At 44.3% G+C, this 27,905-nt stretch overlaps 1 protein-coding gene across 1 annotated transcript in view; it reads left to right on the forward strand.

The window, feature by feature from the left end:
* Nucleotides 1–237: 237 nt before the first annotated feature.
* The window catches only part of spag17 (sperm associated antigen 17), a gene marked incomplete at its 3' end in the record, with an annotated part of 54,743 nt that continues 27,075 nt past the window's right edge, over nucleotides 238–27,905 (forward strand). Inside the window, exons 1-17 of the mRNA XM_079491304.1 lie at nucleotides 238–275; nucleotides 1,466–1,609; nucleotides 2,189–2,248; nucleotides 3,758–3,886; nucleotides 4,412–4,592; nucleotides 5,259–5,468; nucleotides 5,876–6,069; nucleotides 6,713–6,868; nucleotides 7,406–7,487; nucleotides 8,158–8,270; nucleotides 9,131–9,325; nucleotides 9,543–9,647; nucleotides 9,804–9,957; nucleotides 10,297–10,509; nucleotides 11,502–11,539; nucleotides 11,636–11,749; nucleotides 27,896–27,905. The exon at nucleotides 27,896–27,905 is cut by the window's right edge and continues 145 nt beyond it. Coding sequence (XP_079347430.1) covers nucleotides 1,505–1,609; nucleotides 2,189–2,248; nucleotides 3,758–3,886; nucleotides 4,412–4,592; nucleotides 5,259–5,468; nucleotides 5,876–6,069; nucleotides 6,713–6,868; nucleotides 7,406–7,487; nucleotides 8,158–8,270; nucleotides 9,131–9,325; nucleotides 9,543–9,647; nucleotides 9,804–9,957; nucleotides 10,297–10,509; nucleotides 11,502–11,539; nucleotides 11,636–11,749; nucleotides 27,896–27,905 — 2,059 coding nt within the window. The 5' untranslated portion in view covers nucleotides 238–275; nucleotides 1,466–1,504. The remainder of the gene's footprint in view (nucleotides 276–1,465; nucleotides 1,610–2,188; nucleotides 2,249–3,757; nucleotides 3,887–4,411; nucleotides 4,593–5,258; nucleotides 5,469–5,875; nucleotides 6,070–6,712; nucleotides 6,869–7,405; nucleotides 7,488–8,157; nucleotides 8,271–9,130; nucleotides 9,326–9,542; nucleotides 9,648–9,803; nucleotides 9,958–10,296; nucleotides 10,510–11,501; nucleotides 11,540–11,635; nucleotides 11,750–27,895) is intronic.

Consider the following 27,905-nt stretch of genomic DNA (forward strand, 5'->3'; position numbering starts at 1 on the left):
AGAAGTTTGATACTTTTGTTCAACGTCCGACCTAAACCAGCAGCCACCAGCCAGAACATTCTACACGGGAACGTTTGATATTATGGTCACAAATAATTGTTTGTTTTTCTGAATGTAACCACAAGCCAAAAGCAGCAGAAAAAGTGAAGGAAATGCCCGCGAAGAAGCGAATTAAAAGCAGTAATAACAACAGCAATACCCAGGCTGTTGTTGCTGGAGCTGCACCAGCAACCAGAACATGGGAGACAGCTCTCAGTGCTGCACAGCTGGAAGAGGTCTGTTCTGTTCTTGTCCATTTTCTTTCCTTTTGACGTTTGCTAATATAATTTGTGCTAACTGGCCAGTGTAACCAGTGTTACGATAATAGGCTATGTAGCACTGACTACTAGTAAAAATGTATATCTGCTGAGCAATAGCCTATGAATTGCTTAAATACAAGTAGCCTAGCCTACTTTGAAGCCATGGTCGCCTAGGCTACTTTGTCACATTATTGACTTTCGAGGGCCAACTAAATTCACAACACTTAGGCTATCAGTGAAGTATAATTACAGTGATGTGCTATTATTTAAAAGGATCCCTGGCTAATAAGACAATTATGCCTTAAAACATTATACTTGCCCTCTACAACTAAAATAAAAACAGTAAAACACCTTAAATATTTTTTATTTCTTTCATAAATAGAGAATATTTCACTCAATAGGAACCTCTCCCGTCACAAGTTGATGATGTCATATGCCCATATGGTCTAGCAATGTGTGCAATGAATATGCTAATAAAAAACAACTTAATACTTACTAAAGTTAATATGAGCATCAAAGTAATATTTTAAATACTTTTTATTAGCACGTGCATTCCATACATTCCATAAGGCTGGCAGAGTTACCGTGTGGGGGTCCCTCATACTGTACCCTCTACTGTACTGTACTGGCACACCCAAAATCATCATATATAGGCTACAGTTAATATGTGGGTGTGTGTGTGTTATGTTGCTTGTTAGGTGGTGAAAAACAACCATGCTATTTTCGTGCTCAGACCCACCCAGGCAGGCAGCCAGCCACACGTGACACACATAGCATAGCAAGGGAGTGGTTGCACCACTCAAAAATACTAGTTTAGTAATATTTACCGTTTGTGTTGAGTGTGGAACCCATCAACCACTGTGGTGAATGATACATTAAATGAATATAGCACATATAACACATACTATGTAGCCTATGCCATGCTCCATGGTTTCCTCTATCACATTGCCCCTTCCCAAAAGTGTGTAGTTCTGGAATTGGCCTCTTTATCTGACTGAAGACTCATACTCGACTCTGAGTGATCGCCGATGATGAAGGCATATCATCATCACCATCGTCCTTGAGATGAAAAATGTTGAGAATGATGTTTTTGGTGTTGCCAGGACTCATGGAGGGCCAGTGTATCGGTGGTGGTGGGTTGAGAATGATGTTTTTGGTGTTGCCAGGACTCATGGAGGGCCAGTGTATCGGTGGTGGTGGGAGACATGGCAGAGGATGAGGAGGACCTAATAGAAGCACTGGGGCTGGCCATGCGTCAGCCGCTACGAAGACTCTTCTCCCTGTTGAGCTGGGACGACACACTGGCTAAGGTTGCGTGTGTGTGTGTGTGTGTGTGTGTGTGTGTGTGTGTGTGTGTGTGTGTGTGTGTGTGTGTGTGTGTGTGTGTGTGTGTGTGTGTGTGTGTGGGGGGGGGGGGGGGGGGGGGCGGGCCTGTAGCATAAATGGAGATCGTTCGTAATCCACACACATGAGACCTTGTGCTGAGGGGAGAAACTGAGCTGGCCAGACTTCCTGCCAAGCCAAAAACTGATATATTCATCTATTTTGTCAGGCTGTGCGTGGACCATTGAGAAGTTATTTAGCTGATGGATGGAATGTTGTTGAGTCATAAACTGTTATAATGCCACATCTCCACAAGAGGGCGTTGGATTCCTTGCAATTTGTGCAACCCCAAGCCTCATAGAGTGTGTGTGTGTGTGTGTGTGTGTGTGTGTGTGTGTGGGGGGGGGGGGGGGGGGGGGGGCTGTGGAGCTATTGATGACTGAAATAAATGTACAGCATGTAAAATGAAAACAATATTAAGACTGTTTTTAATGAATTGCGGTATAGCCTTTATAAATGTTAATTCAGTCAAAAGGAAGACCTGATCATGTTTCATTTACCCACAGATTCATGAACTGGGCAGCCCCAAAACCAAGAAGCCCAAGGATGTCCCCATGTTCTATGAGGTAGAGTTGTTATATATACCATAAACATTAATTACACCACTTTATATATTTTGGCCATTCAAATCTAGCTGATCTACAAACTCACACTGTGTCGCAATGTGTTGTGAGCTTGTAGATACAGTATGACTATGCTATATATCTTTTTGAGTGGTGCAAACCACTCCAACAACTGGCTTTGTACCTGTGTACCCGTGTTTGTTCGTACCAAAAAAAACGAGCATGGTTGCTATGGTTAGCAACAAAAAAAACGAGCATGGTTGCTATGGTTGTGGCAGCGGTGGCCGAACGGATAGCGGCGCGGTCTAGATACCGGAAGGTTCCCAGTTCGAATCAGCCGTCCGACACGTTAAAATTACCACCGCTGAAATGCCCTTGAACAAGGCATCAACCACTACGATGAAATGTGTTCTATGAGCAGGGCCTGGCTGGAAACAAGTTCTTGAGCTTAGCCCAGATACCCTGGGTAAATATAGATTTCATTTCATTTCATTTCATTTGGTTAGAAACCAAAAAAAACGAGCATGGTTGCTATGGTTAGCAACCAAAAAAACGAGCATGGTTGCTATGTCCACCTTTTAGTGTGTGTGTGTAAACATTAAATACCATTGACAATGAATGGACATTTTGAGTGTTTGTGTGAAACACAAACATTGCGTAAACACAAACATTGAAGACGAAGGTGAGGACGCAAATTCTGATTGGCCGGAATGAGATGATAGCTCTTATCGTCGTACATCATCACCACTCACCCCTCAGTCACTTCACACAGGTGAAAGTCAAAAGCTTTTGTGTCCTACAACAATCTATTTCTGACCAGTAAGACGCCCTTTAGGGCGAAGTCGCGTGCACACATCCGCTGGGTGACGGCAGACTGCTTGAGTGTACAGGGTTTGATGAGGGCCCAGGTAGGGCCGGGCCTTAATTTTCGGGCCTGTTGAGAACCGGCTGCCGGGCACGGCTGCACTAATGACGTTGGGGCGGGCCCGTCTAGAGTTTGAATGGACAGGTATCGGTCAAAAGGGAGACATCGCAGAGGAAGGACGGATGGGGAAGGATCAACATATGGAATGTCAGAACAGGTCAGCTCCATATATGGAGATCTAAGGGTTTGAGGTTTGAGGTCAGATGTAGAGTTGCTTGCCAATATTGAGGACATCAGGGATCTCCATATATTGGCATTCCATATATGGGCTTAACTCACTCAGTGCCACAGGACGCCTAATGACGCCTCCCCCTTAATATTGATGACATCAGAGATCTCCATCCTTGATGATGTCACGTGATGTCACGAGGCATGACCATATATGGAGGCGTGGAGTGATGGACGGATGACGGACGGACGGACGGACGGACGGGAAATGCATGTTTTCATAGTAAATGCTACTTGCGGTCGCAATCAATGGTGTGTGTGTGTGTGTGTGTGTGTGTGTGTGTGTGTGTGTGTGTGTGTGTGTGTGTGTGTGTGTGTGTGTGTGTGTGTGTGTGTGTGTGTGTGTTTGCACACTGTAGGTGACAGAGCCTGCCAAGGTGCTCTTGGATGCCGTGGAGGAGATTCCCTGTGACCTGATGGCAAAAATATTGAAGTTCCAGCTGCTTGAGATCAAAGCCATTGATCAGCGAAGGAGGGCTACTGAGAAGGTGTGTGCATGCGCATACGTACAGCAGTATCTGTGTTTTTCCAGCAGTGTACAGCAGTATCTGTGTTTTTCCTCTAGCTTTATTGCAGTGCTAAAAGAAGAATGAGAAGGAGAAGAAACAAGAAGAAGAAGAAGAAGGAAAAAAACTCACAAGCCCCTCACAAATTAGAGGGACAATATCAGTAACCAGAACCTAGGACAGGTGTCTAACATGGTTGAACCCATTTTGGGCGGGAACCCCTTTTGGTGTTAGCATTATGTTATGCTTTAGCTATTGAAAAATAGCAGATCTACAAGCTCATAGCACGCCACCGAGTGGCGCGCTACGAGCTTATAGGTCTGCTATTTTTGAAAAATCGAAGAACCACTGACATAGAAACATAGCTTTTTCAGAAAACTGTCAGGATGTAGAAGACATTTTTAGAATCTGATCTCAGGTCAAAAGAGTTGATAATGTTTGATGAAGAAAGTGAGTTCCTCAGTGAGCTCAGTCTCCTCAGGACGTTGTTGCTATTTCCATTTGAAGGATGCCGAGGAGAAGGTGAAATGTCTAGCGGGGGGCTCTGCCTCAGCTACCAGAGACAAGGGCGGCGCCAAGGCCCCTGGCGACAAGGCCAAGAAACCCCACGCGTCTGGTGGGCCTCCCAGGGAGAAGGAAACCAAGCTCAAACGCAGGGGCGAGGACGCGGAGCCACTTAAGTACATTGGTAATTATTACATTTGGCTTTCTACCAGTGGTGTAAATAAGTAACTAAGTCAATTTACTCAAGTACGGTACTGTATTTCCAATACTTTTACTTGTACTCCACTACATCTCCGAGCCAACATTTGTACTTCATTTGTATTTGTACTTAATTTGTATTTGTACTACTACTTTACTCCACTACATTTATTTGAAAACTTTAGTTACTAGTTACTTTGGCGATTTTAATTTTGATTAGAAAACATACATTAACCACTTCAGCCCGCCCCTATATACATTTCGGCCATTTGTAAATAGCAGCACCTGACAAGTCGTCACGGTGATGTGCACAACCAAGGTACAGTACATGATCATCACGGTGGGTTGCATGTCCTCTGCTCGAGTTGACTTTGTCCGCGGCGTAAATGTCTTTAAATAAATACTTTCTGAAATGTCTATGAGGAAAATGAACGGAGAATCATTTCCTGGGCCATGGTAGGGGGCGGGACTGCAACGCTCTATTGAGGGCGAGGGTATAGTTGAGGTGTGACTGACTGCCCAACCTGACAACCTGGGGTCTGGCTGTCAAGTCAGATATAATTCAAGGACATGGAGTGGAGGAATTGAGTCCCAGTTTACTGTCTGTCTAAAATAACTCTGTTTCTCTGTTCCTGTGTGTGTGTGCGTACAGATGACGAGCCAGACGATGGCCCACAACACTACATCCTGTTGCTGGGTTTCCATCAGCCCCAGCTCCTGGTTGCACTGGATGCCGTGGGTGTGCATGTAGCCAATGTCATCAAGCTTTGTTCAGAGCGCACACCAAATGTCGAGGAGCGACAGGCAGCACACACCTCAGAAGGAAAACAATTACACAGACATACTCCCTCTCCAGATGCAGGTAAAAAATGCTGTTGCTATTTATTTTTTATTTTCTTCACAGAAGCTATACGGTGCTCCAGACATTTATGTGACCAACACAATATGACTCATGATCAATTGATTTTGATCCCTTAATGGTGTTTGGTCCAACTATTGATAATGAGAGAGGACGTCTTTGAAAAGAATGTCCGCACATAATATATATGTCTGCTACCTGTCCTCTTTATTTCAACTGAATAAACACCGTTAGGTGTGTGTGTGTGTGTGTGTGTGTGTCCGCCCCTCGAAAAGGGACGAAACGTTGTTTATTAGGTTGAAATAAAGAGGACGGGGAGCAGACATATATCGTGTGCAGACATTCCATTTTTCGTTCTTACCGGTAATTATTTTCTTCATTGAATCACTGCTGCTCCCTGGCTCTGCCAGAGATGGAGGTGCAGGCGGTGAGCGTGGATTTGGCACGGCGTGCCGCCAGGCAACAGCAGATGTTTTGGTCGGGTCTCGAGCCAGTGCTGGACGGTGGGCCGCCGGTCTCCCAGCTCCATGACGTGGCTCGCCTGAACTATACCGTCTCAGATGCCCCGTCGCATCCCCTCGACACCCAGGACCCCGTGGCCATGGTGAGTCTGGTCTCGCCCCCATATGCACGAGTCATCCAGTAACGGTACCATTGAGTATTTCTCCCAATTCTGGCTGTCTCCCTCCAATGTCCTGAGGACGCGTCGCCGGTGCCACCTTATAGCTTTTAACCATTTTAATAACCATTATTTTAAACTTTAAGCTGTTGAAAAATCGCAGATCTACAAGCTCATAGCACGGCACAGAGTGCTCATAGATCTGCTATTTTTGAAAAATCATGAAAACGTGTGCAAATCTTTGAATATATATTCTTTCCCAGGAAACGTTTTTTGTTCTTTGCTTCTAGGGGGTCCCTGGAACAACCTACTTTCAGATGGGGGTCGGTGGCCAATTGCATATAATGTTTGGGGGCCTTGACATGAAATAGTGTGAGAACCACTGATATAGGAACATAGGTTTTTCATAAAACTGTAATGATTTAGAAGACATTTGTAGAATCTGGTCTCGGGTAACAATATGAAACCTAGTATCCCTATTCTGGGCGAAAACAGCACATCTACAAGCTCGCATGCACGCACCGCATTGTGACACGTCGTGAACTTGTAGTTCGGTGCGTGTGACGTGTGTGTGTGTGTGTGTGTCTGTGTCTAATAGCTGTCTATGTGTCTGTCTGTATGTGTGTAGCTGGCATTGGGAAGCCGCATCTTTGAAGGCGTGGCCTGTTTGATCTACGACTGCCTGGACTGGCGCCGGCAGTATCAGCATTACCGCCAACACACCAAACTCATCGACATACCCACTGTGGTAAAGACTGCACCACGGCCTGCAATACACACTGAGGTACTACACGCTAGGGCATTCACTTCTAGTCATTTTTACTAGTTGACTAGTTGTCTAGTTTATTAGTCGACTAGTCGACTAGTTGTTTAACTACCTATTATGTAAATATATATATATATATATATTTGTACATTTAAAAACTGTGTACATTGGTGACTATACTATAATCTACCTGATCTTGAGGCCTACAAAAAAAATAAAAAAAGGAAAAAAACCTTTTTTTCCCTTTTCTTATCGTCAACTATACCAACAAGATCGACTAGTGGATTTACTAGTCGACTAGTTGAATAGTCGACTAGCTGCTTAATGCCCTACTACACGCACGTGCAGGAACGCACGCACGCACCTCGAGTAATGCAAGAAAATGAACCACAGTTCTAACCGGTCTGTAACCGGTCCAGTTACAAATGCGAATACTGTCCAGTTACAAATGTACCTGTAGATGCTATACGTTCAAATGAGGTAAATGTATTCGAGAGAGAGAGAGAGTCATTGCGTGGTTGAATGCAGTTCATTCATACATGTTTTCTGTGCCAGCTTGTCCAGACCCCCGTCCCTACGACACCAACCTCAAGGAAGAAAGCATCCCAGGAGGCCTCCCCACCAATTATCAGCCAAGGTACAGTATGGCCGTGAGTGATACTGTACGTGTGTGTGTGTGTGTGTGTGTGTGTGTGTGCGTGTGCGTGTGTGTGTGTGTGTTGGATTTGGTTTGGTTTGACAGCTTGGCTGACAGCACTGCAGAGCTCAAGAACCTGATGTTATAATGGAAATTATGGAGGGCAGCGATCCAGGAATCCCGAGATGGTGTTGGCTAGACCTCACTCTCGCAGCAACTACTGTAGTCACCTGAAATGTTTTAGTGTCAGTCTAGTTTTAGTCGACTAAATATCATAAGATTTTAGTCGACTAAATCTACAGTTAATTTAGTTGACTAAAATTGACTTTAGCGGGCCATGATGGCGTCCTAATGCCTGATTTATTTATGCCGAAAATAGAAGATCTACAAGCTCACAACGCGTCGCAGAGCAATGTTGTGAGCTTGTAGATCTGCTATTTTCGGAACGTGACACCTGCTTGCAACCAAACATAAAACGACTTCTTGTCCCACTTTAGTCTAGTTTTTATTTGTTGATGAAATTGTCAATATATTCAGTCACAGTTTTAGTCATCATAGCTTAGTTTCCATTTAGGTTTCTCGTCAGTGAAAAAAGGTAGTCGACGGACATTTTTCCACTGCCCCTAACTCTCTCTCTCTCTCTTTCCTGTCCTGTCTTCACTGCTGACAGAAGCACCTCCTCTCTCCACCGATGTGGACATGCGTTACTATAGCAACCTGCTGGACCTGGTGCCCCCGGAGGCATGCTCTGTGCCCCTTATCCTGCACTGCATCTTGGAGCAGGTCTGTGGCTTCCATTCGTCTCTGTTATCCCATTTTTAGACCTGAGGATGAGTCTAAGAAGTTTTCTGAAAAACCTATGTTTCTGTGTCAGTCGCTCTCAAACATTTTCATGTCAAGGACCCCCAAAAATGTATGTAATTGGCCGCCGACACCCATCTGAAAATATGTTGTTCCAGGGACTTCCCCAGAAGCAAAGATTTGAGTTAAAAACGTTCGCTCTGAAAGAATATATATTCAAAGATTTGCGCCACATTTCACAATTTTTCAAAAATTGCAGATCTACAAGCTCGTATGAGCTTGTAGATCTGCTATTTTTCAATAGCTAAAGTATAACATAACGCTTAAATCACCTGCCCAAAATGGGTTATATAAACAGACACCCTAAGTACTTCTAATACACCAATCCCGTGATTTCTCTGGATTCGTGCTTGCAACCTCTTTTTCCAACACGAGAAGTCTCTGGTTTGTTTAATGTCATTTAATCCATAATTAATTAGCTGGTGCATAAATCTCCTCGCGCACGCACGCAATCTAAAGCATTTTAGGGCTCAGATTGAGATAAAGGACCATGTTTAGAGCTTTAGTAAAGCATTAATTCGAGGTCGCGCTATGCATATTAAAAGTCTGAGCGGCAGATCATGGCCGTGAGCGAGCCTGGCGCAACAATGGAGGGCTACTTCCGGGTCAGCCCTGATGAGGGCTCTTCTTCTTTGTTTATGTCGTGCATTTCTCTGGCACTATAGCCTCACATTACCGCCTATGGTAACGGGAGGCAATGTGTTAAGGGTTTAAGTCTGAGTTGACTGTGTGTGTGTGTGCGCGTGCTGCATGCGTGTGTGCGTGCGTGCGTGTCCATCCAGGTGGTGTCCACCCATCAGTCTCTTCCTCCCCAGGTGACCGATGAGGAGTCCAGTCCCAGCGTTGGTCCTGGGATGGACTACCAGCTGTCCAGCCACATTCTCCACAGCTTTCTGCCTCTGATCCGCACAGATGAAGAGAAAAGCCACATGCTGAACACACTCCTGGCAATGGTGAAGAGTCAACAGGACAAGGGGGTATGGTAATGGCGTGTGTGTGTGTGTGTGTGTGAGAGTGCGTGTGCGTGGGGGGGGGGAGTGAGTCACACCTTCACTTCGTTACAGGATTCCCTAATGAATGAAACAAACAACCAATGAATGAATGAATGGATGGATGAATCAATCAATCAATCAATCAATCAATCAATTAATTAAATCTCACTCACTCATTCATTTGTTGTATGTGCTGTGTTAGAGGCTGGAGGAGGAGTTTGGAGGACTCCCAAAGAAGACTGAGAGAGAGCGCCCCATGGTTTTCAAACAACACGATGAGAGGGCACTTCGCCTGAGGCGTGCAACCGTGAGAGCACACGCACACATGCACGCACGCACGTGTGCACACACGCACGCACACATGCACACAGCCTTTTAACGGCTTAGAGTATAGTTAAAACTGCTCTTCCACACTTACACAATTGTGTGTGTGTGTGTGTGTGTGTGTGTGTGTCCGTCGTAGGTGTGTCAGGGTTTCGACCCCGTAGAGGTGGAATCGTCCATGATGAGGCGGTCTCCAGTGTGGGAGCTGATCCACTCTTCATCATCTCCCCAGGCAGACAGTGACCCCTGCAGGACCGCACGCACACTGCAGCTCCTGCACCACTGTGTTGACGGTCAGCAATATACAACCAACTAAACCAAACACACAGCCTTGGATTTAATATAGGCTTTTCAGTGAGAGATGTTCAGAAAGCACTGAGTTTATGTCAATAATATTTTGCCTTGCCTTAGTCAGTATATAACTGACCTACTTATATAAATCTACTTGTATATCGTATCTTTTATATATTTTTGACTCTTACTCTTACCTTCATCCCTGTGTTTCACTCTTACTGGTGTTGCTACCACGATAAGTAAAAGGTTTATCTTATGTTATATCTTATTTATTATATAACGCAGGCAGGTTCACAGTACACTTGCATTTCTTTGTAATACAAGCGTATGATTGTCAGATGCCATGCCGTGGCCAGAGGTAGAGCGTGCGCTCCATCAGAGCGTGTTGGAGAGCATGCCGCTGACTGAAGTGGACCAGTGCGGTCTGCTGCTGCAGGCTGGGACCAAACCAGAACCAGGCCGTCGGACGCCTCCCGCCATCCCCTGGGATGATCCAATGACCTACGCCAGACAAAGGCTGCGCAACACGCAAGTCAACAGTGGTGGAAAAAGTACTCAATTGTTTTACCTAAGTAAAAGTACTGCAATGTAGAACTACTTGTACAAGTACGGAATTGAAAATGTACTTGAGTAAAAGTACAAAAGTATCGGCATCAAAATATACTTAAAGTACTAAAAGTAAAAGCACTCATTGTGCAGAATGTGCCATTTCACAAGTTCAAAATGTGTACAAAATCTATTGAAAATAGTAGATCTACAAGCTCACAATGCGTTGCGACGCATTGTGAGCTTGTAGATCGGCTATTTTTAAATGGCCGAAATGTATAGGGTTGAAGTGGTTAATGTATGTTTTCTAATCAAAATTAATCCGTCCAATCAGAGATAATCCAAAGTAACTATCTACATTTTTCAAATAATTGTAGTGGAGTAAAAGTACACATGTTGGCTCTGAGATGTAGTGGAGTAGAAGTAAAAGTACTGGAAATTGGACATACTCAAGTAAAGTGCAAATACCTCAAAATTGTACTTAAGTACAGTACATAAGTAAAAGTACTTAGTTACTTTCCACCACTGCAAGTCAATGGTAGCCTCTATGCCCTACGGAATACGTATCACTGGTTGTTATGCAAGGAAAACATTTAGGGCTGCAACTGTTGATTATATTACGGGTACTATTTATTCTATTGATCCAGGTTTCGTTTAATCAAATCATTGAGAAGTGCATTTCCATATATTAAAACAAGTTCTACATCAATCGTTATTTTGTTTTTAACACGTCACGATCAGACGTGTTGTATGACATTTCCACCTATACGTGCCCAAAATAGAGATTGATTGCTTATCAATTATTTCATTAAATTATTGATTATTGGTTATTTTTTTATAATCTAGTAAATTGATTCGTTTTGTTGTTCGTTTTGGAAGGGCCCACGGGGTGGATACACTTCACCCCAGTCACGGTTAAATACATACAACTCTTAAATTAACTTTGTCTTTTGGTAAATCTATACAGTACTACTATGATTTATCCACTTGACCACAGGTGAGACACTTCCCACTGAAGAACCCAGGAGCTCAGAGGTAATAATTACTGATATCTTCTCATACACTACTCTACTTGTACAACTTAGATAATATAAATGATTTCCAATGCTGTCCCTAATTACGTTATTGTAGGTTGCTAAGAGCGTGCGTTGTCAGCTGGACCTGTGTGACATCCAGAGGAACAGACTGAGATATCTGTCTGACTGGCATTATGCTGAACATCACGATGCCACTGTCTTCCCACAGGTAAAGGAGAAAAAACAACACAAAACCCTGACATTAGCAATGATGCAGCATTTACATCAGTGGTTCTCAACCTGTTTGAAGTTCTGGAACACTAGTGTTTGTCAAAGTGTCCAGGAACTGCAGGGGTCCTGGTTTCAGGGGGTTTCAGGGCTCCCCATCTAAATTATCGATAGTTATATTAAGAACAGTCCACACCAATGCTAGTCGCATGCAGTTACTTGCAACAAAACAGTTTTAAGGCCAGTCCACACCAATGCAACTCCTTGCAACATGCAAACTAGCATCCATACTTGTAACCGCAATTGCAGTTGCAAGGAGTTGCATTGGTGTGGACTGGCCTTAAAACTGTTTTTTGCAAGTAGCTGCGATTAGTTGCATTGGTGCTTTCTGGCCTTTACAGTTATGTAACTCTGAAACAGTAGGAAAAAAATCACACCCGTGTGAACTGAGTGGTGCAGTGACGTCACACACTAACCATAGCAACCATGCTCACCTGTACATGGCCCCACGTACAGGTACACGGGTACAGACAAAGCTGGTTACTGGAGTGGTTTGCACCACTCAAAAATACAACAGGGACACAAACTGTGACAACTTCAAATTTGACACGCGTTCCACACCACCACAGGGAGTGCAGTGCCCGGTGTCGAGTCCGTCGGATAGCCGGTTGTCCAGAACCAGCACAAAAGCCTCTGCCCGGCCGGGCTCTGGACAGGGCCCAGATTAGCCAATTGACCACACCTGATCACCCCTTAGATCTCCAAATATGGAGCTGGCCTGTTCTGACAACATCTGCATAGACTCCATATTTGGGCATGCCTGACAATTTTACCCGATGTATTATATTCCATAAACAATATTTCCCATCAAAATATATTAAAGTACAGTAATATGTGAGGTACTCGTACAGCTGTTAATAACTATTAACAAAAACAAATCACACCCGTGTGAAGTGAGGGGCGCTCTTATCATCATAAATCATCTCATGAACTGAATCAATGTGATCGGTTCGCCGATGTGCATTTTCCCTTCATTGTCGACGGCATTTAATGTTTGTGTTGCCACAAATTTACATCATATTTGAGGCACATGTGACCTAATTTCTCCTTTCATTGTCAGTGGCAAATATGAGACGTGTAGAGACAAAATCTATTTATAGGAAAAAACTAAAATAAATCACACCTGTGCTGTTCCTGCCAAAGTGTATAGCTTAACTTCAGCTCAACAGCGAGCTAAACTCCAATTCCCCATAGAAAGAATGACAGAATCGTGATGTAAAGTTCCTTTACTGAGTGGTTCTTCATCTTTTACAAGGTCATGGAGTAAAAACTGAAACAAAAAATACAATACAACATGCATGAGTTCAGTTGTCCTGTTCTTAATTTTACAGTAGCTTGTAAATACAATCCTCTTTAATCCAAAATTACCATGAAATCCTTTTTTTAACATTAACTTATTATGCATGAAATTCACATTCACAAGTTCACAACATGAAATACAACACTTCCATATGAGTCCTAACTTACAGCATTGCCTCCTGGTGAAGGTATGTAGAAGGTGAGAAGGAAAAGCATCACATTGCTGCACAGAGAAGTAGTCTTGTAGACTAAGCCTAGTCTACAAAAAGTCTTTGCATAACCTTGGTCCAAAGTCTTCTTGTCCACGTTGCGTTGTTTTTCCTTTTTCCCAGGGAAGGTGGTGGTGATCACTTCCATTGGCCATTTGTTCTGAGCAGCTTGATTGTCCTTCAGCAGAACAAGCCCTTGTTGAAGGTTTCTTTTTGACTATTGACTGCATTGCAGGGTAGGTATGTTCCACTGTTTTGGTGCAGACCTCCTTTTCTGTGAAGTCTCCTTGAGGGCGTGAGACTACAGCCTTCTTGTTGGACCTGAAAAGACTGTCATGTGACTCCCCGCCATGGCAGGGTTTTTCTTTAACGTGCGTGAAGCTTGTGCAAGGTTGGAGGATTGAAGGGCGACCTATTTCTTGCACGTCGGTCTTGAATGTTGTGACTGTAGGCTTGTGAGTGTTGTCCAAACATACCGCACCCAGCCCAAGTCAAGGCGCTGGGCGAAGGGGGCATCGTACGGCCCGTCGACATAAGGCCCTGTGACCTGTTGCCTCACTTGGTGTAGTCATGTGACATCTCTGCCGAGCAACAGCAGGATCTCTGCTTGCGGGTCTAGCTCTGGGATGTATTCTGCAATCTTCCTTAGATGCGGGTGGTGCATAGCGGCGCTTGGTGTTGGTATTTCGGACCTGTTGTTGATGATGTCATTGCACTCGAGAAGTGGTGGCAGGGGAATGCTGAGATTGCCATCCAACGACTCGATCTGGAACCCTTCGGCTTTCCTGCCTGATGTCTGAACCATACCGGAACACGTCTTCAGGTAGTATGAAGAAGGTTCAGCCTTTACGTTAAACAGGTTGAAGAAATCGGATCTAGCCAACGACCTGTTGCTCTGGTCGTCCAGTATTACGTAAGCATTGATAGCGTTGTCCCTTGAATATTTTGGGTACAGCCTTGCTAGGCAGATCTTAGAGCACGATCTTCCGACTTGGCCCAGGTCACATACCTCTGTACAGCTGAAGCTGACAATTTGTTCGCTGGCCTGGCCGTCTTCCTCCTCCCCGCCATTCTCTACTGAGGGTGAAGAGGCCCTGGGTGTCTGCAACACTGGCCCGGGATGCATGGCTGTTTCATGAAAGTTGCTGTCGCACTCCTCACACTTTACTGCATTTTTGCAGTCCTTTGCTAGATGAGAGGCAGAGGATACGCATTTGAAACATATTCCTTTCTCCATGAGAAAGGCCTTCCTGTCCGAGAGTGTTCTGTTTCTGAAGGTCCTGCACTTCCTCAGTGGGTGAGGAAGGTTGTGGATTGGGCATGTTTTGCGTGGATCGTTGTCGCTTTTCACAAGGTTGTCTGCATCGGGTTCTGCTGTAGAGACGTTGGTCTTGTGAACCGTGATTGGATAGCTGGAGCCTTGACTTTTAAAGGTAGGTCTGTTTTTGCAGGTGCAGTTCCATTGCTGGAAAGATGAAAGCTTGGGTCGTTACGCTTCCGTGCTTCGTGGCAGACAAACCGGGCGAAGTACTGGAATGGGGGGTAACAAACGTCATTGTCCTCCTTCCATTTGGAGCCGGTGGACATCCATTTTTCTTGGAGCCCGTGAGGTAGCTTCTCAACAATGGGGTTTATGCCCGTGAAGTGTCCAGATATGAGGTATCCGTCCTCCGTTGCACCCTGGAGCTCCATGAGTAGATCTCCTAGGTCCTGTAGCTTTTTGTGGTCTTTCGACGTCACTCGTGGGAAGTCATCCAGCCGCTTGAATAGGGAGCTCTCTAGAATTTCGGGAGCTGCATAACATTCACAGTCTTTCCCATGCCTTTTGAAGAGCTGCTGCGGGGTTATTTACATGCACGGAGCGCATACGTTTGACATGTTCGCTGGATTCCTTACCGAGCCACCGTGTCATTAAATCCAATTCCTCTGTTGCTGTGAGGCCTAACCCTCGAGTAGTGTTGGTGTAGGATGAGTACCAAGCGCGGTAGTTTTCGGGCCTGTCATCGAACTGATATAGGCTAGAGCTCACCAAGTCTCGCCGAGCGAGGAGGATTGCAAGTGGTTCAGTGGTGGGCGCATTAGATGCTGGTGTACCTTGGGGGGTGTATGGCAGGGCAGAAACATTCAACTTGGAGTAATCCCTGCTTGAATGTACCTGATAATCATGCTCTCGTTTAGGGGACTTGTATTCCATTTTAACACAACGTGGTGTGCTTGCATCGTTGGTTTGGTGTTTGGTTTTGCAGACGGCTTTGACATGTGGTGAGCTGTCTCTTGCTTGGCATTGCTGTATCGGATGTGTCGGATTGTTGTCTTGCGGTGGAGAGATCACTTGTTCGGGTGGCTTATTGCCAAATGAGTTTAATTTTAGTTGAGAATTTACAAACTCACTAGTCCTCTCCCTTTTATCCTCTAACATTTGAGGGTCGTGGTAGACTTCGGACGTCTCCAAATCTACTGCCTCTGCAACGGCTGAATCTGCTTGTTGAGAATTTACAAACGCACCTGTCCTCTCCATTTTATCCTCTTCTGAGATCTCGTCTAACACTAGAGGGTCGTGGTAGACTTCGGCCATCTCCAAAACTACTGCTTCTGCAACAGCTGCGTCTGCTTCACGCTTGAAAGAGAGCACTCCTAAATCAGCTTTGTATCTAGCTGAAGCTAATTGTAACTTTGATTCCATAGCAGCCTTTTCTTTTTTACAGAGAAGTAGTGGGTGCACTCTCTGTGCTGCCTCTAACACAAATGATGTTTGCAAGCCCACACAGCTGATTACTATCCAGTGAGTGCAATCATCTAAACTCACACACCTGCCTTAACTAGGCCAAATGTCACAGTGACCTTCTAATCAAGAAGGCCTTTCAATATAAGGGTCCTTAAATATTTCAAAAATAAAGCCTATCCAAACATTATAACGGCATACAATGTAAATTACATTATAAAACAACACAACACCCGTGTGAAGTGAGGGGCGCTCTTATCATCGTACATCATCCATTCATTGTCAATGAGAATTTGTGTAGGACAACAATAGCCGATTTGCTCGTCCACATATGATGTAAATTCTCCATTCATTGTCGTTGGGAATTTAATGTTTGTGTGAGGCGAAAATCTACACTAATAGTATCTTACGATGGGATGTTGTTTGAGGTGAGACTTTACAGAGGATGGGATGTTGTTTGAGGTGAGACTTTACAGAGGATGGGATGTTGTTTGAGGTGAGACTTTACAGAGGATGGGATGTTGTTTGAGGTGAGACTTTACAGAGAAGAGTTTTACTCCAAGTCTCCAACTGTCAGTGGTAGCTGGTCTTCTTCTCTATGAGTTCTCTTGTGACGTTTGAGATGACCGCCCTGGCTGAACTGTTTCCCACACTGGTCACAGTGGTAGGGCTTCTCTCCTGTATGAATTATCTGGTGAACTTTGAGATGGCTGCTATGGCTGAACCTAGTCCCACATTGGTCACAAGTGTAGGGCTTCTCTCCTGTATGAATTCTCTGGTGAACTATGAGATGATCTCTCAGCTTGTACATTTTCCCACATTGGTCACAGTGGTAGGGCTTCAACCCTGTATGAATTATCTGGTGAACTTTGAGATGGCTGCTATGGCTGAACCTAGTCCCACATTGGTCACAAGTGTAGGGCTTCTCTCCTGTATGAATTCTCTGGTGAACTATGAGATGAACTCTCTGCTTGTACATTTTCCCACATTGGTCACAGTGGTAGGGCTTCAACCCTGTATGAATTCTCTGGTGATCTTTGAGAGTACTGCTGCGGCTGAACCTAATCCCACATTGGTCACAAGCGTAGGGCTTCTCTCCTGTATGAATTCTCTGGTGACGTTTGAGTTGACTGCTCTGGCTGAACCTAGTCCCACATTGATCACAAGCGTAGGGCTTCTCTCCTGTATGAATTCTCTGGTGACGTTTGAGTTGACTGCTCTGGCGGAACCTAGTCCCACACTGGTCACAGGCGTAGGGCTTCAACCCTGTATGAATTCTCTGGTGATCTTTGAGAGTATTGATCTTGCTGAACCTAGTCCCACACTGTTCACAGTGGTAGGGCTTCTCTCCTGTATGAATTCTCTGGTGAACTTTGAGAGCACTGCTCTGGCTGAACCTAGTCCCACATTGGTCACAGTGGTAGGGCTTCTCTCCTGTATGAATTCTCTGGTGAAATTTGAGAGTACTTTCCATGCTGAAACTAGTCCCACACTGGTCGCAGTGGTAGGGCTTCTCTCCTGTATGATTTCTCTGGTGACGTTTGAGATTACTGCTCCATCTGAACCTAGTCCCACATTGTTCACAGTGGTAGGGCTTCTCTCCTGTATGAATTCTCTGGTGACATTTGAGAGTACTGCTCCGGCTGAACCTGCTCCCACATTGGTCACAGGCATAGGGCTTCTCTCCTGTATGAATTCTCTGGTGAAGTTTGAGAGCACTTTTCAGGGCGAACCTAGTCCCACATTGGTCACACTGGTAGGGCTTCTCTCCTGTATGAATTCTCTGGTGAAGTTTGAGAGCACTTTTCAGGGCGAACCTAGTCCCACATTGGTCACAGTGGTAGGGCTTCTCTCCTGTATGCATTCTCTGGTGACGTTTGAGTTGATTGCTCTGGCTGAACCTAGTCCCACATTGGTCACAGGCATAGGGCTTCTCTCCTGTATGAATTCTCTGGTGAAGTTGGTAGGGCTTCTCTCCTGTATGAATTCTCTGGTGACGTTTGAGAGCACTTTTCAGGGCGAACCTAGTCCCACATTGGTCACAGTGGTAGGGCTTCTCTCCTGTATGCATTCTCTGGTGACGTTTGAGTTGATTGCTCTGGCTGAACCTAGTCCCACATTGGTCACAGGCATAGGGCTTCTCTCCTGTATGAATTCTCTGGTGAAGTTTGAGAGCACTTTTCAGGGCGAACCTAGTCCCACATTGGTCACACTGGTAGGGCTTCTCTCCTGTATGAATTCTCTGGTGAAGTTTGAGAGTACTTTTCAAGGCGAACCTAGTCCCACATTGGTCACAGTGGTAGGGCTTCTCTCCTGTATGCATTCTCTGGTGACGTTTGAGTTGATTGCTCTGGCTGAACCTAGTCCCACATTGGTCACAGGCATAGGGCTTCTCTCCTGTATGAATTCTCTGGTGAAGTTTGAGAGCACTTTTCAGGGCGAACCTAGTCCCACATTGGTCACACTGGTAGGGCTTCTCTCCTGTATGAATTCTCTGGTGAAGTTTGAGAGCACTTTTCAGGGCGAACCTAGTCCCACATTGGTCACACTGGTAGGGCTTCTCTCCTGTATGCATTCTCTGGTGACGTTTGAGATTACTGCTCCGGCTGAAGCTAGTCCCACACTGGTCACAGGCGTAGGGCTTCTCTCCTGTATGAATTCCCTGGTGTTGGTTGAGATGGCTCTTTCTGCTGTAGACATGTTTGAGTTGGGCAGGAAGGACATCTGAGAGGGAGAATGAGGAGAGAGAAACAGGCTAAATAAAATGTTTTAAAATAACATGTCTAGGGATTATTAGGCTGATTAAGAGGTAATTCGCCTGCCAATATATAAATATTTTCAACTCGGAATGAAGCGAGTTGAAACTATGTACATACTGTGTATCTTCTCATAAAAACGTCTATCTGAAGACGTGAGTTCTTGAAACCGGTAGATAAATACTGTGTATACAGTTCCCCTCAATGTAAAACAGATCAAATGCACACAGACAGAATCAAAGAATAGTCCGGAGGTTTGTTTAGATTGTACTAGCAAAATGAGATATTTATTATATCGAAATACTGGTTACAAAACACTTGCACCTGGTCGAGTTTATTCATACAATCAATAAACACATAGCAGGAACGGGCGCGTCATGGTTAATTCAATTTGGACATGAGCCATAAGGACTTAACCATGCGCGTTGAAAAGTTATATTTGGTAGACTGTGGTGGTTGCTCCTGGGTAATTCGCACACGAGTTGTGCAAAATAGCCAAGGGCAAACGTTATAAAGTCCAGTCTTAAAGGTATATTCAGTGATTTTACTTAATTCAAATATCACTTATTTTTTCTTTTTTTCTGGATAATCCTCCCTACTATAGAGTGTGCTGACCATATAAGGAGTTCCTACCTGTCCCCAGTGAGCCCCTGGGGTCAAAAAACCCTAGTTTCAGTTTTGGTGGCGGGTGGCAAAGCGGGGCCTTCCTCCAATCATGATCGACTGGGGGCGGGCCTTGGTGCACATGCTGTTGGCCTGTTGCACTTCCCCCCACTGTAGAGCGTGCATGTGCACATTTGTTTTCCAAATCACCCAATTCACTGAATGCTCCTTTAATCAAACAAAAATTCCAACTATAGCTCCGTTCAATTTACAAGCACAATGCAGAAATAGAAAATAGTTTTAGGAAGAAGACAGAGGGAAAAAGAATGATCTTCTCGCGAGGAGAGGTAGCTTAGATGGTTGCGTTGATTTTAAGATTTAAGTGACAAAACTAAATCTAAAGGGAGCTCACCTTATCATTAGTTCTGAACACTATTTGTATCAAACGAATGTCGTTCTGGGAGCCTGAATGTTTTCTCAATAAATCCTTGACCCACCTTTTTGATGATAAACCTCAACGGTGCTCGGACACTGGATACCAGGGTAAAGTTGTCAAATTAGTTTCCCAGCGCTGCACGCGAGTGTATCTTTACTCGTCCTTCTTTAGTTAAAGTATAAAGTATAAAAGTCGACCAATTCGTTTCATATGAAAACCCACAAGTTGTTAGCAAACGGGTCTTGCTCTCAGAGTCCTGTTGTGGTTTTCCTGAGTCACCGACCTGCGCGGCTAGTCGCTGATCGGTGCAATTGTCAGAGCCCACCGGCCGCCTGTTGGGCTGATGTGAGGCAGCCGGGGTCCCGAGTAAAAAGAGCCTCGTGTCTTAGTTGACACTTCGTTATATGGAAAGGTCTGAAACTAAATTAGGCGTTTTCCTTTGTCTTACTCCAAATCTAGTTTGAACCAGTTTTAGTTGGGGATTTAACAGAATTGCTTTTCCAGCTTTTATGGCACACAGGAACAGGGGAAAGCGCTGCCCTGTGTACCTATCACTCTTTCCTTATCGCTGGCCCAATCTCTAAGCCATCTCCTCTTTCAAGTGTTAGTACACAGATGTGCACACACACACACACACACACTCCCTTCAGCCTCGCTCACTCATTTTACATGTTCCATAGTTTCCATATGTCAACAGGTAGAAAATGATTACATTGAGAACAAAAACAGGGAGCATGTATTGATGATTGGAGTATCAGTGGTGCGTGCGTGTTGTAATGCAACGAGGTAGAAAACCCCATCTTGGTCCATCCTGTGAGAGTTCATCTCTCGGTCAGACCTGGGTCTGACCCTGGGTCGTGTCCCGATAGCCACCTCTCTCTCTCTCTTATCCGATCTGTGGTCTCTCAAAAAAAAACCTTTGCTGTCAGGTTAATCCAGGGGTGGTCGATTGTTAATTCAGTTTGTAGACAAACGGGCGCATCTGGCAATTTAGCGAGCCAGTGAAAGAGAGGAATGTTACTCCTTTTCACCTCACTATTGAGGTGTCTCTCTGATCTTAACTAGCTCAGAGCGACACCGGTACTTGGGAGAAGGGAATCTGGTCCTCTTCCATTGTTCAGCCCAAATTGTACAATTGTCAATTACAGCCCCTCCCAACGTCAGGCTACACATGCAAGCTGTGTTGGTATTTAGGGATGGTTATTGTCTCCACCAGGCCGAAGGCATGGGGAGAGAGTATGTTTTGCACTCCGTCCGTGTGTGTGTCCGTCCTTCCTTCCGTCCTTCCGTCCTTCCGTCCGTCTGTGAACAGCTAATCTCCGGCACCGTTAACCCGGTCGATGCCAAACTTTGCACACACACTCCCTGGATGCCAACGATGAACCTCTGCCCCACATTTTCCAGAACGGCCTGTTATAGCGCCACCATGAGGCAGCTTTTCACATTTTTTTTACCTAAAACTGCACCGATCTGCGTGAAACGTTGCATGCACACTCCCTAGAGGCCAAGGACAAACCTTTTACCTATATTTTCCGCATCTGCCTTTTATAGCGCCACCAGGAGGCCGACTTTTGTAAAACACATTTTTTGATATTACTCCTCCAGATTCTGTCCAAAAATCTCACAAATAGTTACACAGTATCTCTATGGTCATGTGCTCAAGTCGGATCTGTCTGATATTTCATATTCCATCCTAATTGCCTATAATTGGCTTTCACAGTTTGCAAGATTGCCCCGTTTTGAACAATAGCCTCAAATCATGAACGCAGCATGCAATTTACGTGAAATCTTTCACACATTTTCTTACTAGGCTGAGGAATATATCGCACCCTTTTCACATTGGCCTGTTATAGCGCCACCAACAGGTTGATTTTTGCAAAACACATTTTTGGAACAAAATGCCTCAAATCGGTACACATGATCTCTGTAGTCATGTGATCAAGACGAGTCTGTTGGATTTCTCAGATTGTACACTGATTGGCTAAGATTGCCTTCCAAAGTTTTCAGGAGTGGCCCGTTTTGTACAAAATGCTGCACATGTCCTGCTCATCCAGAATTCTATCCTCAGAGATGCTATGAGTGATCTGGCTCTGCATTTCCTCAACAAAATGAAGGAAAAAAAATCCTCCTAAACATTTTGCCAAACATCACACACACTCCTATCCTCCTGGTGGAGACCTGTGCCCGGAAGGGCACTTTTTCTAGTTGGGTACTGAAATTCAGTTCCAAGTAGGAACCAAATGAACACATGGTTGGTACCGGGTACCCATACAAATAATACACTTTCGGTTCTGCCTATCGGTTCCTGACCCGTGTTTAGGTCAGGAACCGAAATAGGCAGAACCGAAAGTGAATTATTTGTAGTCAAGCGCTATTTATGTATTTAACAGCTAAATTCCAGTAACACACTGTTGTAAGGAGATGTATAGCTGTGTGTCTCTCTGTAACACACTGTTGAATGGAGGAGTAGACAGCTGGAATAGTCAGAGCACACACACTGCATTCCTCCTCCCCTCCCCCCCCCCCCTCCCACTGCTTGAGTCAAGTATTTACAACTGCATTGTAAATACACATGCTTTAATGGTCTGTGAGCGTTCTCTGCACAGATGATACGTGCAAAACCCCCGACATTTGAAGTAATTTATAAACCCCCCCGGACAGCCTCCCAAAAGAGGACGTATGGTCAGTCTAGAATATGATAAATCCCCTTGTTGATCACATGACTAGACATGTGTGAAAGTTTGATAAAATCTGAAGGAGTAATAAAAAAGTGTTTTACACACGGCCTCCTGGTGGCGCTATAAAGAGCAGATGTGAACAATAGAGAGCAAAGGTTTTTCCTTGGCCTCTAGGGAGTGTGCATACAAAGTTTTACACAGATCGGTGCAGTTATAGGTGATAACACAAATAGGCCAGTTATAGCGCCACCATGAGGCTGATTTGAGAAGTTTCTTCCTCTGCCTAGCGGGAATGTGCGTGCAAAATTTCATGGAAATCACACAATGTGTTCATGATTTGCAGCATTTTGCTTAGAATGGAGCACTCCTGTAAACTTTGGAAGCCAATCTTAGCCAATCAGGATGAAGTATGAAAAATCTGGAAGACCAGTTTTGTTTAATGGCTATAGAGATAATGTGTACCAAGTTGCGTGATGTTTGGACAAATTCTGTAGGTGTACGGTCAAAAAATGTGGTTTGCAAAAATCAGCCTCCTGGTGGCGCTATAACAGGGCTATGTGAAAACTTTGGGGCAGAGGTTTAGCTCTGGCATCCAGGGAGTGTGTGTGCAGAGTTTGGATGCGATCAAGCCAACGGTGCCGGAGATTAGCTGTTCACGGACGGACACACACACACACACACACACACACACACACACACACACACACACACACACACACACACACACACACACACACACACACACACACACACACACACACACACACACACACACACACACACACACACACACACAGACAGACGGAGTGCAAAACATACTCTCCCCATGCCTTCGGCCTGGTGGAGACAATTAACTACAGTTTGAGTTTAGCGCTAGGACTCCTAGGAGGAAGCATTACTCCGTTACTCCACAGAGTAGCGACAACATTTGTGTACATGTGCTTTCTGTTGAAGATGAAATCAAAGTGTACAGTGACATGAAAACATGCACATACTTATTCTGTGTAACTTTATCACAGGCTGCTTCAGCATGGCTGCCTGGTAGATCTGTTCCTCCGACATCTCTCTCTTAAAAAGCCCAACTAGTTTGTCTCCTTCTTCGGTCCACTCTGGTTCACGTTTGAGATCCGCTTTTACCGTCTGGGATGTGACTTTACTCGCTGACATGTTGTGGTCTTTTACCGAAATGTGGTTGTGTGTCTCTCTGTAACACACCCTTGAATGGAGTAGACAGCTGGAATAGTCCGAGCACACACTCTGCATTCCTCCTCCCCTCCCCCCTCCCTCCCACTGCTTGAGTCAAGTATTTACAACTGCATTGTAAATACACATGCTTTAATGGTCTGTGAGCGTTCTCTGCACAGATGATACGCGCAAAACCCCCGACATTTGAAGTAATTTATAAACCCCCCCGGACAGCCTCCCAAAAGAGGACGTATGGTCAGTCTAGAATATGATAAATCAAACAGACCCTTGTTGATCACATGACTACAGACATGTGTGAAAGTTTGATAAAATCTGAAGGAGTAATAAAAAAGTGTTTTACACACGGCCTCCTGGTGGCGCTATAAAGAGCAGATGTGAACAATAGAGAGCAAAGGTTTTTCCTTGGCCTCTAGGGAGTGTGCATACAAAGTTTTACACAGATCGGTGCAGTTATAGGTGAAAACACAAATAGGCCAGTTATAGCGCCACCATGAGGCTGATTTGAGAAGTTTCTTCCTCTGCCTAGCGGGAATGTGCGTGCAAAATTTCATGGAAATCCCACAATGTGTTCATGATTTGCAGCATTTTGCTTAGAATGGAGCACTCCTGTAAACTTTGGAAGCCAATCTTAGCCAATCAGGATGAAGTATGAAAAATCTGGAAGACCAGTTTTGTTTAATGGCTATAGAGATAATGTGTACCAAGTTGCGTGATGTTTGGACAAATTCTGTAGGTGTACGGTCAAAAAATGTGGTTTGCCTCCTGGTGGCGCTATAACAGGGCTATGTGAAAACTTTGGGGCAGAGGTTTAGCTCTGGCATCCAGGGAGTGTGTGCAGAGTTTGGCTGCGATCAAGCCAACGGTGCCGGAGATTAGCTGTTCACAGACGGACACACACACACACACAGACAGACGAGTGCAAAACATACTCTAGAATAGAATAGAATAGATAGTATAGTTACTCCACCGACAACATTTGTGTACATGTGCTTTCTGTTGAAGATGAAATCAAAGTGTACAGTGACATGAAAACATGCACATACTTATTCTGTGTAACTTTATCACAGGCTGCTTCAGCATGGCTGCCTGGTAGATCTGTTCCTCCGTCATCTCTCTCTTAAATAGCCCAACTAGTTTGTCTCCTTCTTCGGTCCACTCTGGTTCACGTTTGAGATCCGCTTTTACCGTCTGGGATGTGACTTTACTCGCTGACATGTTGTGGTCTTTTCGCACCGCAGTCCTCTGCTTCGCTTCCTGAAACGAAACGTCTAAACAGCATGCTGGGAAGAAGTAACTACTTTTAATGGGTCACAGTTCTCTGTGCAACACAGTGCAACAGTGCAATGCATGCTGGGAAGCAGTAACTCATTTCAATGGGTCGCAGTTCTCTGTGCAACATCGCCGCGCTACCTTCACAAATATTTAAAGTTTTATATCATAGGGGGACAAAATCAGTGAACAATATGAGTATTATTTTAAAAAACAAATCACACCCGTGTGAAGTGAGGGGCGCTCTTATCATCGTACATCATCATGACGTGAAATAGACACTATGATGTAAAAATAATAACAATAACACAAGAAAGCCCATTGTGGGAGTGACCGACCCAGAAGAGAATTTCATATACATTTTTCCCGTTGACGTTAAAGACCTGTAAGCCTCGGACAAAGACAACTCGTGGTGATAATTCTGACAAATAAAGACAATTAAAAAATGTTTTGGGTCCGAACAAATAATTAGAAAGAAGAAAAAATATTGTTGTTCTTTCTAATTAAGTGTTTATTGTCATGATTTGTCACCATCCGAGTCGTCTTTGTCTGAGGCTTACAGGTCTTTAAATAAATACTTTATGAAACGTCTATGGGGGGAAATGAATGGGAGATTATCTTCTGGGCCGCTTGTCGTCGGGACTGTGAGGCTCTATAGATCCGAAACCAGAGCTGTATTTACTGTCTCTCCTTCAGCTAAGAATGAAACCAGAGTTGTATTTACCGTCTCTCCTTCAGCTAAGAATGAAACCAGAGCTGTATTTACTGTCTCTCCTTCAGCTAAGAATGAAACCAGAGCTGTAATTACCGTCTCTCCTTCAGCTAAGAATGAAACCAGAGCTGTATTTACTGTCTCTCCTTCAGCTAAGAATGAAACCAGAGCTGTATTTACCGTCTCTCCTTCAGCTAAGAATGAAACCAGAGCTGTATTTACTGTCTCTCCTTCAGCTAAGAATGAAACCAGAGCTGTATTTACTGTCTCTCCTTCAGCTAAGAATGAAACCAGAGCTGTATTTACTGTCTCTCCTTCAGCTAAGAATGAAACCAGAGCTGTATTTACTGTCTCTCCTTCAGCTAAGAATGAAACCAGAGCTGTATTTACTGTCTCTCCTTCAGCTAAGAATGAAACCAGAGCTGTATTTACTGTCTCTCCTTCAGCTAAGAATGAAACCAGAGTTGTATTTACTGTCTCTCCTTCAGCTAAGAATGAAACCAGAGCTGTATTTACTGTCTCTATTCAGCTAAGAATGAAACCAGAGCTGTATTTACTCTCTCCTTCAGCTAAGAATGAAACCAGAGCTGTATTTACTGTCTCTCCTTCAGCTAAGAATGAAACCAGAGCTGTATTTACTGTCTCTCCTTCAGCTAAGAATGAAACCAGAGCTGTATTTACTGTCCCTCCTTCAGCTAAGAATGAAACCAGAGCTGTATTTACTGTCTCTCCTTAAGCTAAGAATGAAACCAGAGCTGTATTTACTGTCTCTCCTTCAGCTAAGAATGAAACCGAGCTGTATTTACTGTCTCTCCTTCAGCTAAGAATGAAACCAGAGCTGTATTTACTGTCTCTCCTTCAGCTAAGAATGAAACCAGAGCTGTATTTACTGTCTCTCCTTCAGCTAAGAATGAAACCAGAGCTGTATTTACTGTCCCTCCTTCAGCTAAGAATGAAACCAGAGCTGTATTTACTGTCTCTCCTTAAGCTAAGAATGAAACCAGAGCTGTATTTACTGTCTCTCCTTCAGCTAAGAATGAAACCGAGCTGTATTTACTGTCTCTCCTTCAGCTAAGAATGAAACCAGAGTTGTATTTACTGTCTCTCCTTCAGCTAAGAACGAGGCATGGTAGTTCTTTCTCACTGGTGGATTTATTGGCTCTCACACAAATAATCCCACAACGTCAAACTATATAACAAAATAAAGCATAAAAACACAAACATTCAGATTATAGAATAAACATATGCAGAAGCATTAACATATAACAGAAATAAACAATAAATGACGACAAATCACTGGCGCTGCTGCATAAACCAAAGGCAATGATTTCTTGCCTTTGGTTTATGATCTGTGTGTTCAGAGTCAGACTGGCATCCAAATCTAGCCTGAATCAGATCTGTGACGCATCCAGACTGGAATCTGATTTGTTTAAACAAGTCTCAGTCAAAACAAGTCTAAACACGTCACATGGAATCTGATTTAGAGCAGGTTGTTGCATTCAGACTGAGACAGATCAGATTTCAAACCACCTCTGAATGAGGCATTCACATTTGTAAAAATCAGATTCCATGTGACCTGTATGTGAGCTGTCTGCATTCAGACTGATTTAAACAAATCAGGTTCCAATCTGGAACCCATCCACCCATTCACACACACATTCATACACTGATGGCGACAGAAACCATGCAAGGCACCAACCAGTACATCAGGAGCAATTAGGGGTTCAGTGTCTTGCTCAAGGACACTTCGACACTAACTCTGGGAGAGCCCAGGTTCGAACTGGCAGCCTTGCGGTTGCCATCCGGCCACTCTACCCCTGAGCCACCGCCACCCCACACACTAACCCTACACACAAGTAGAACAAGAAAAAATCACACCCGTGTGAACTGAGTGGTGCAACTACACATTTATTGTTATAGTTACTGTACATTAGTACTTTGATGTCAGTGACGTCACTATATATATATATATATATATATATATAGGCCTATATATAGGCACCATGAAAAAAAAGTGTGGCCTGTAGAATGATGTTACCATAGGTGCACGTCGCTGTTTGATGATGTTGCGTAGAGTGGTTCTAATGGGCAAAAGAGGTGGCTGAAATGTGCCTGAATAATGCGTTTTATATTAACTGTAGAATCAGTGGTTTACATGCCAGCGTTGATGTAGGTTATTGTCATTGCCGTGTTCTAGGTTCTCCAGT

Source organism: Electrona antarctica, assembly GCF_951216825.1.
Source record: "Electrona antarctica genome assembly, chromosome: 21".
Lineage (NCBI taxonomy): Eukaryota > Metazoa > Chordata > Actinopteri > Myctophiformes > Myctophidae > Electrona > Electrona antarctica.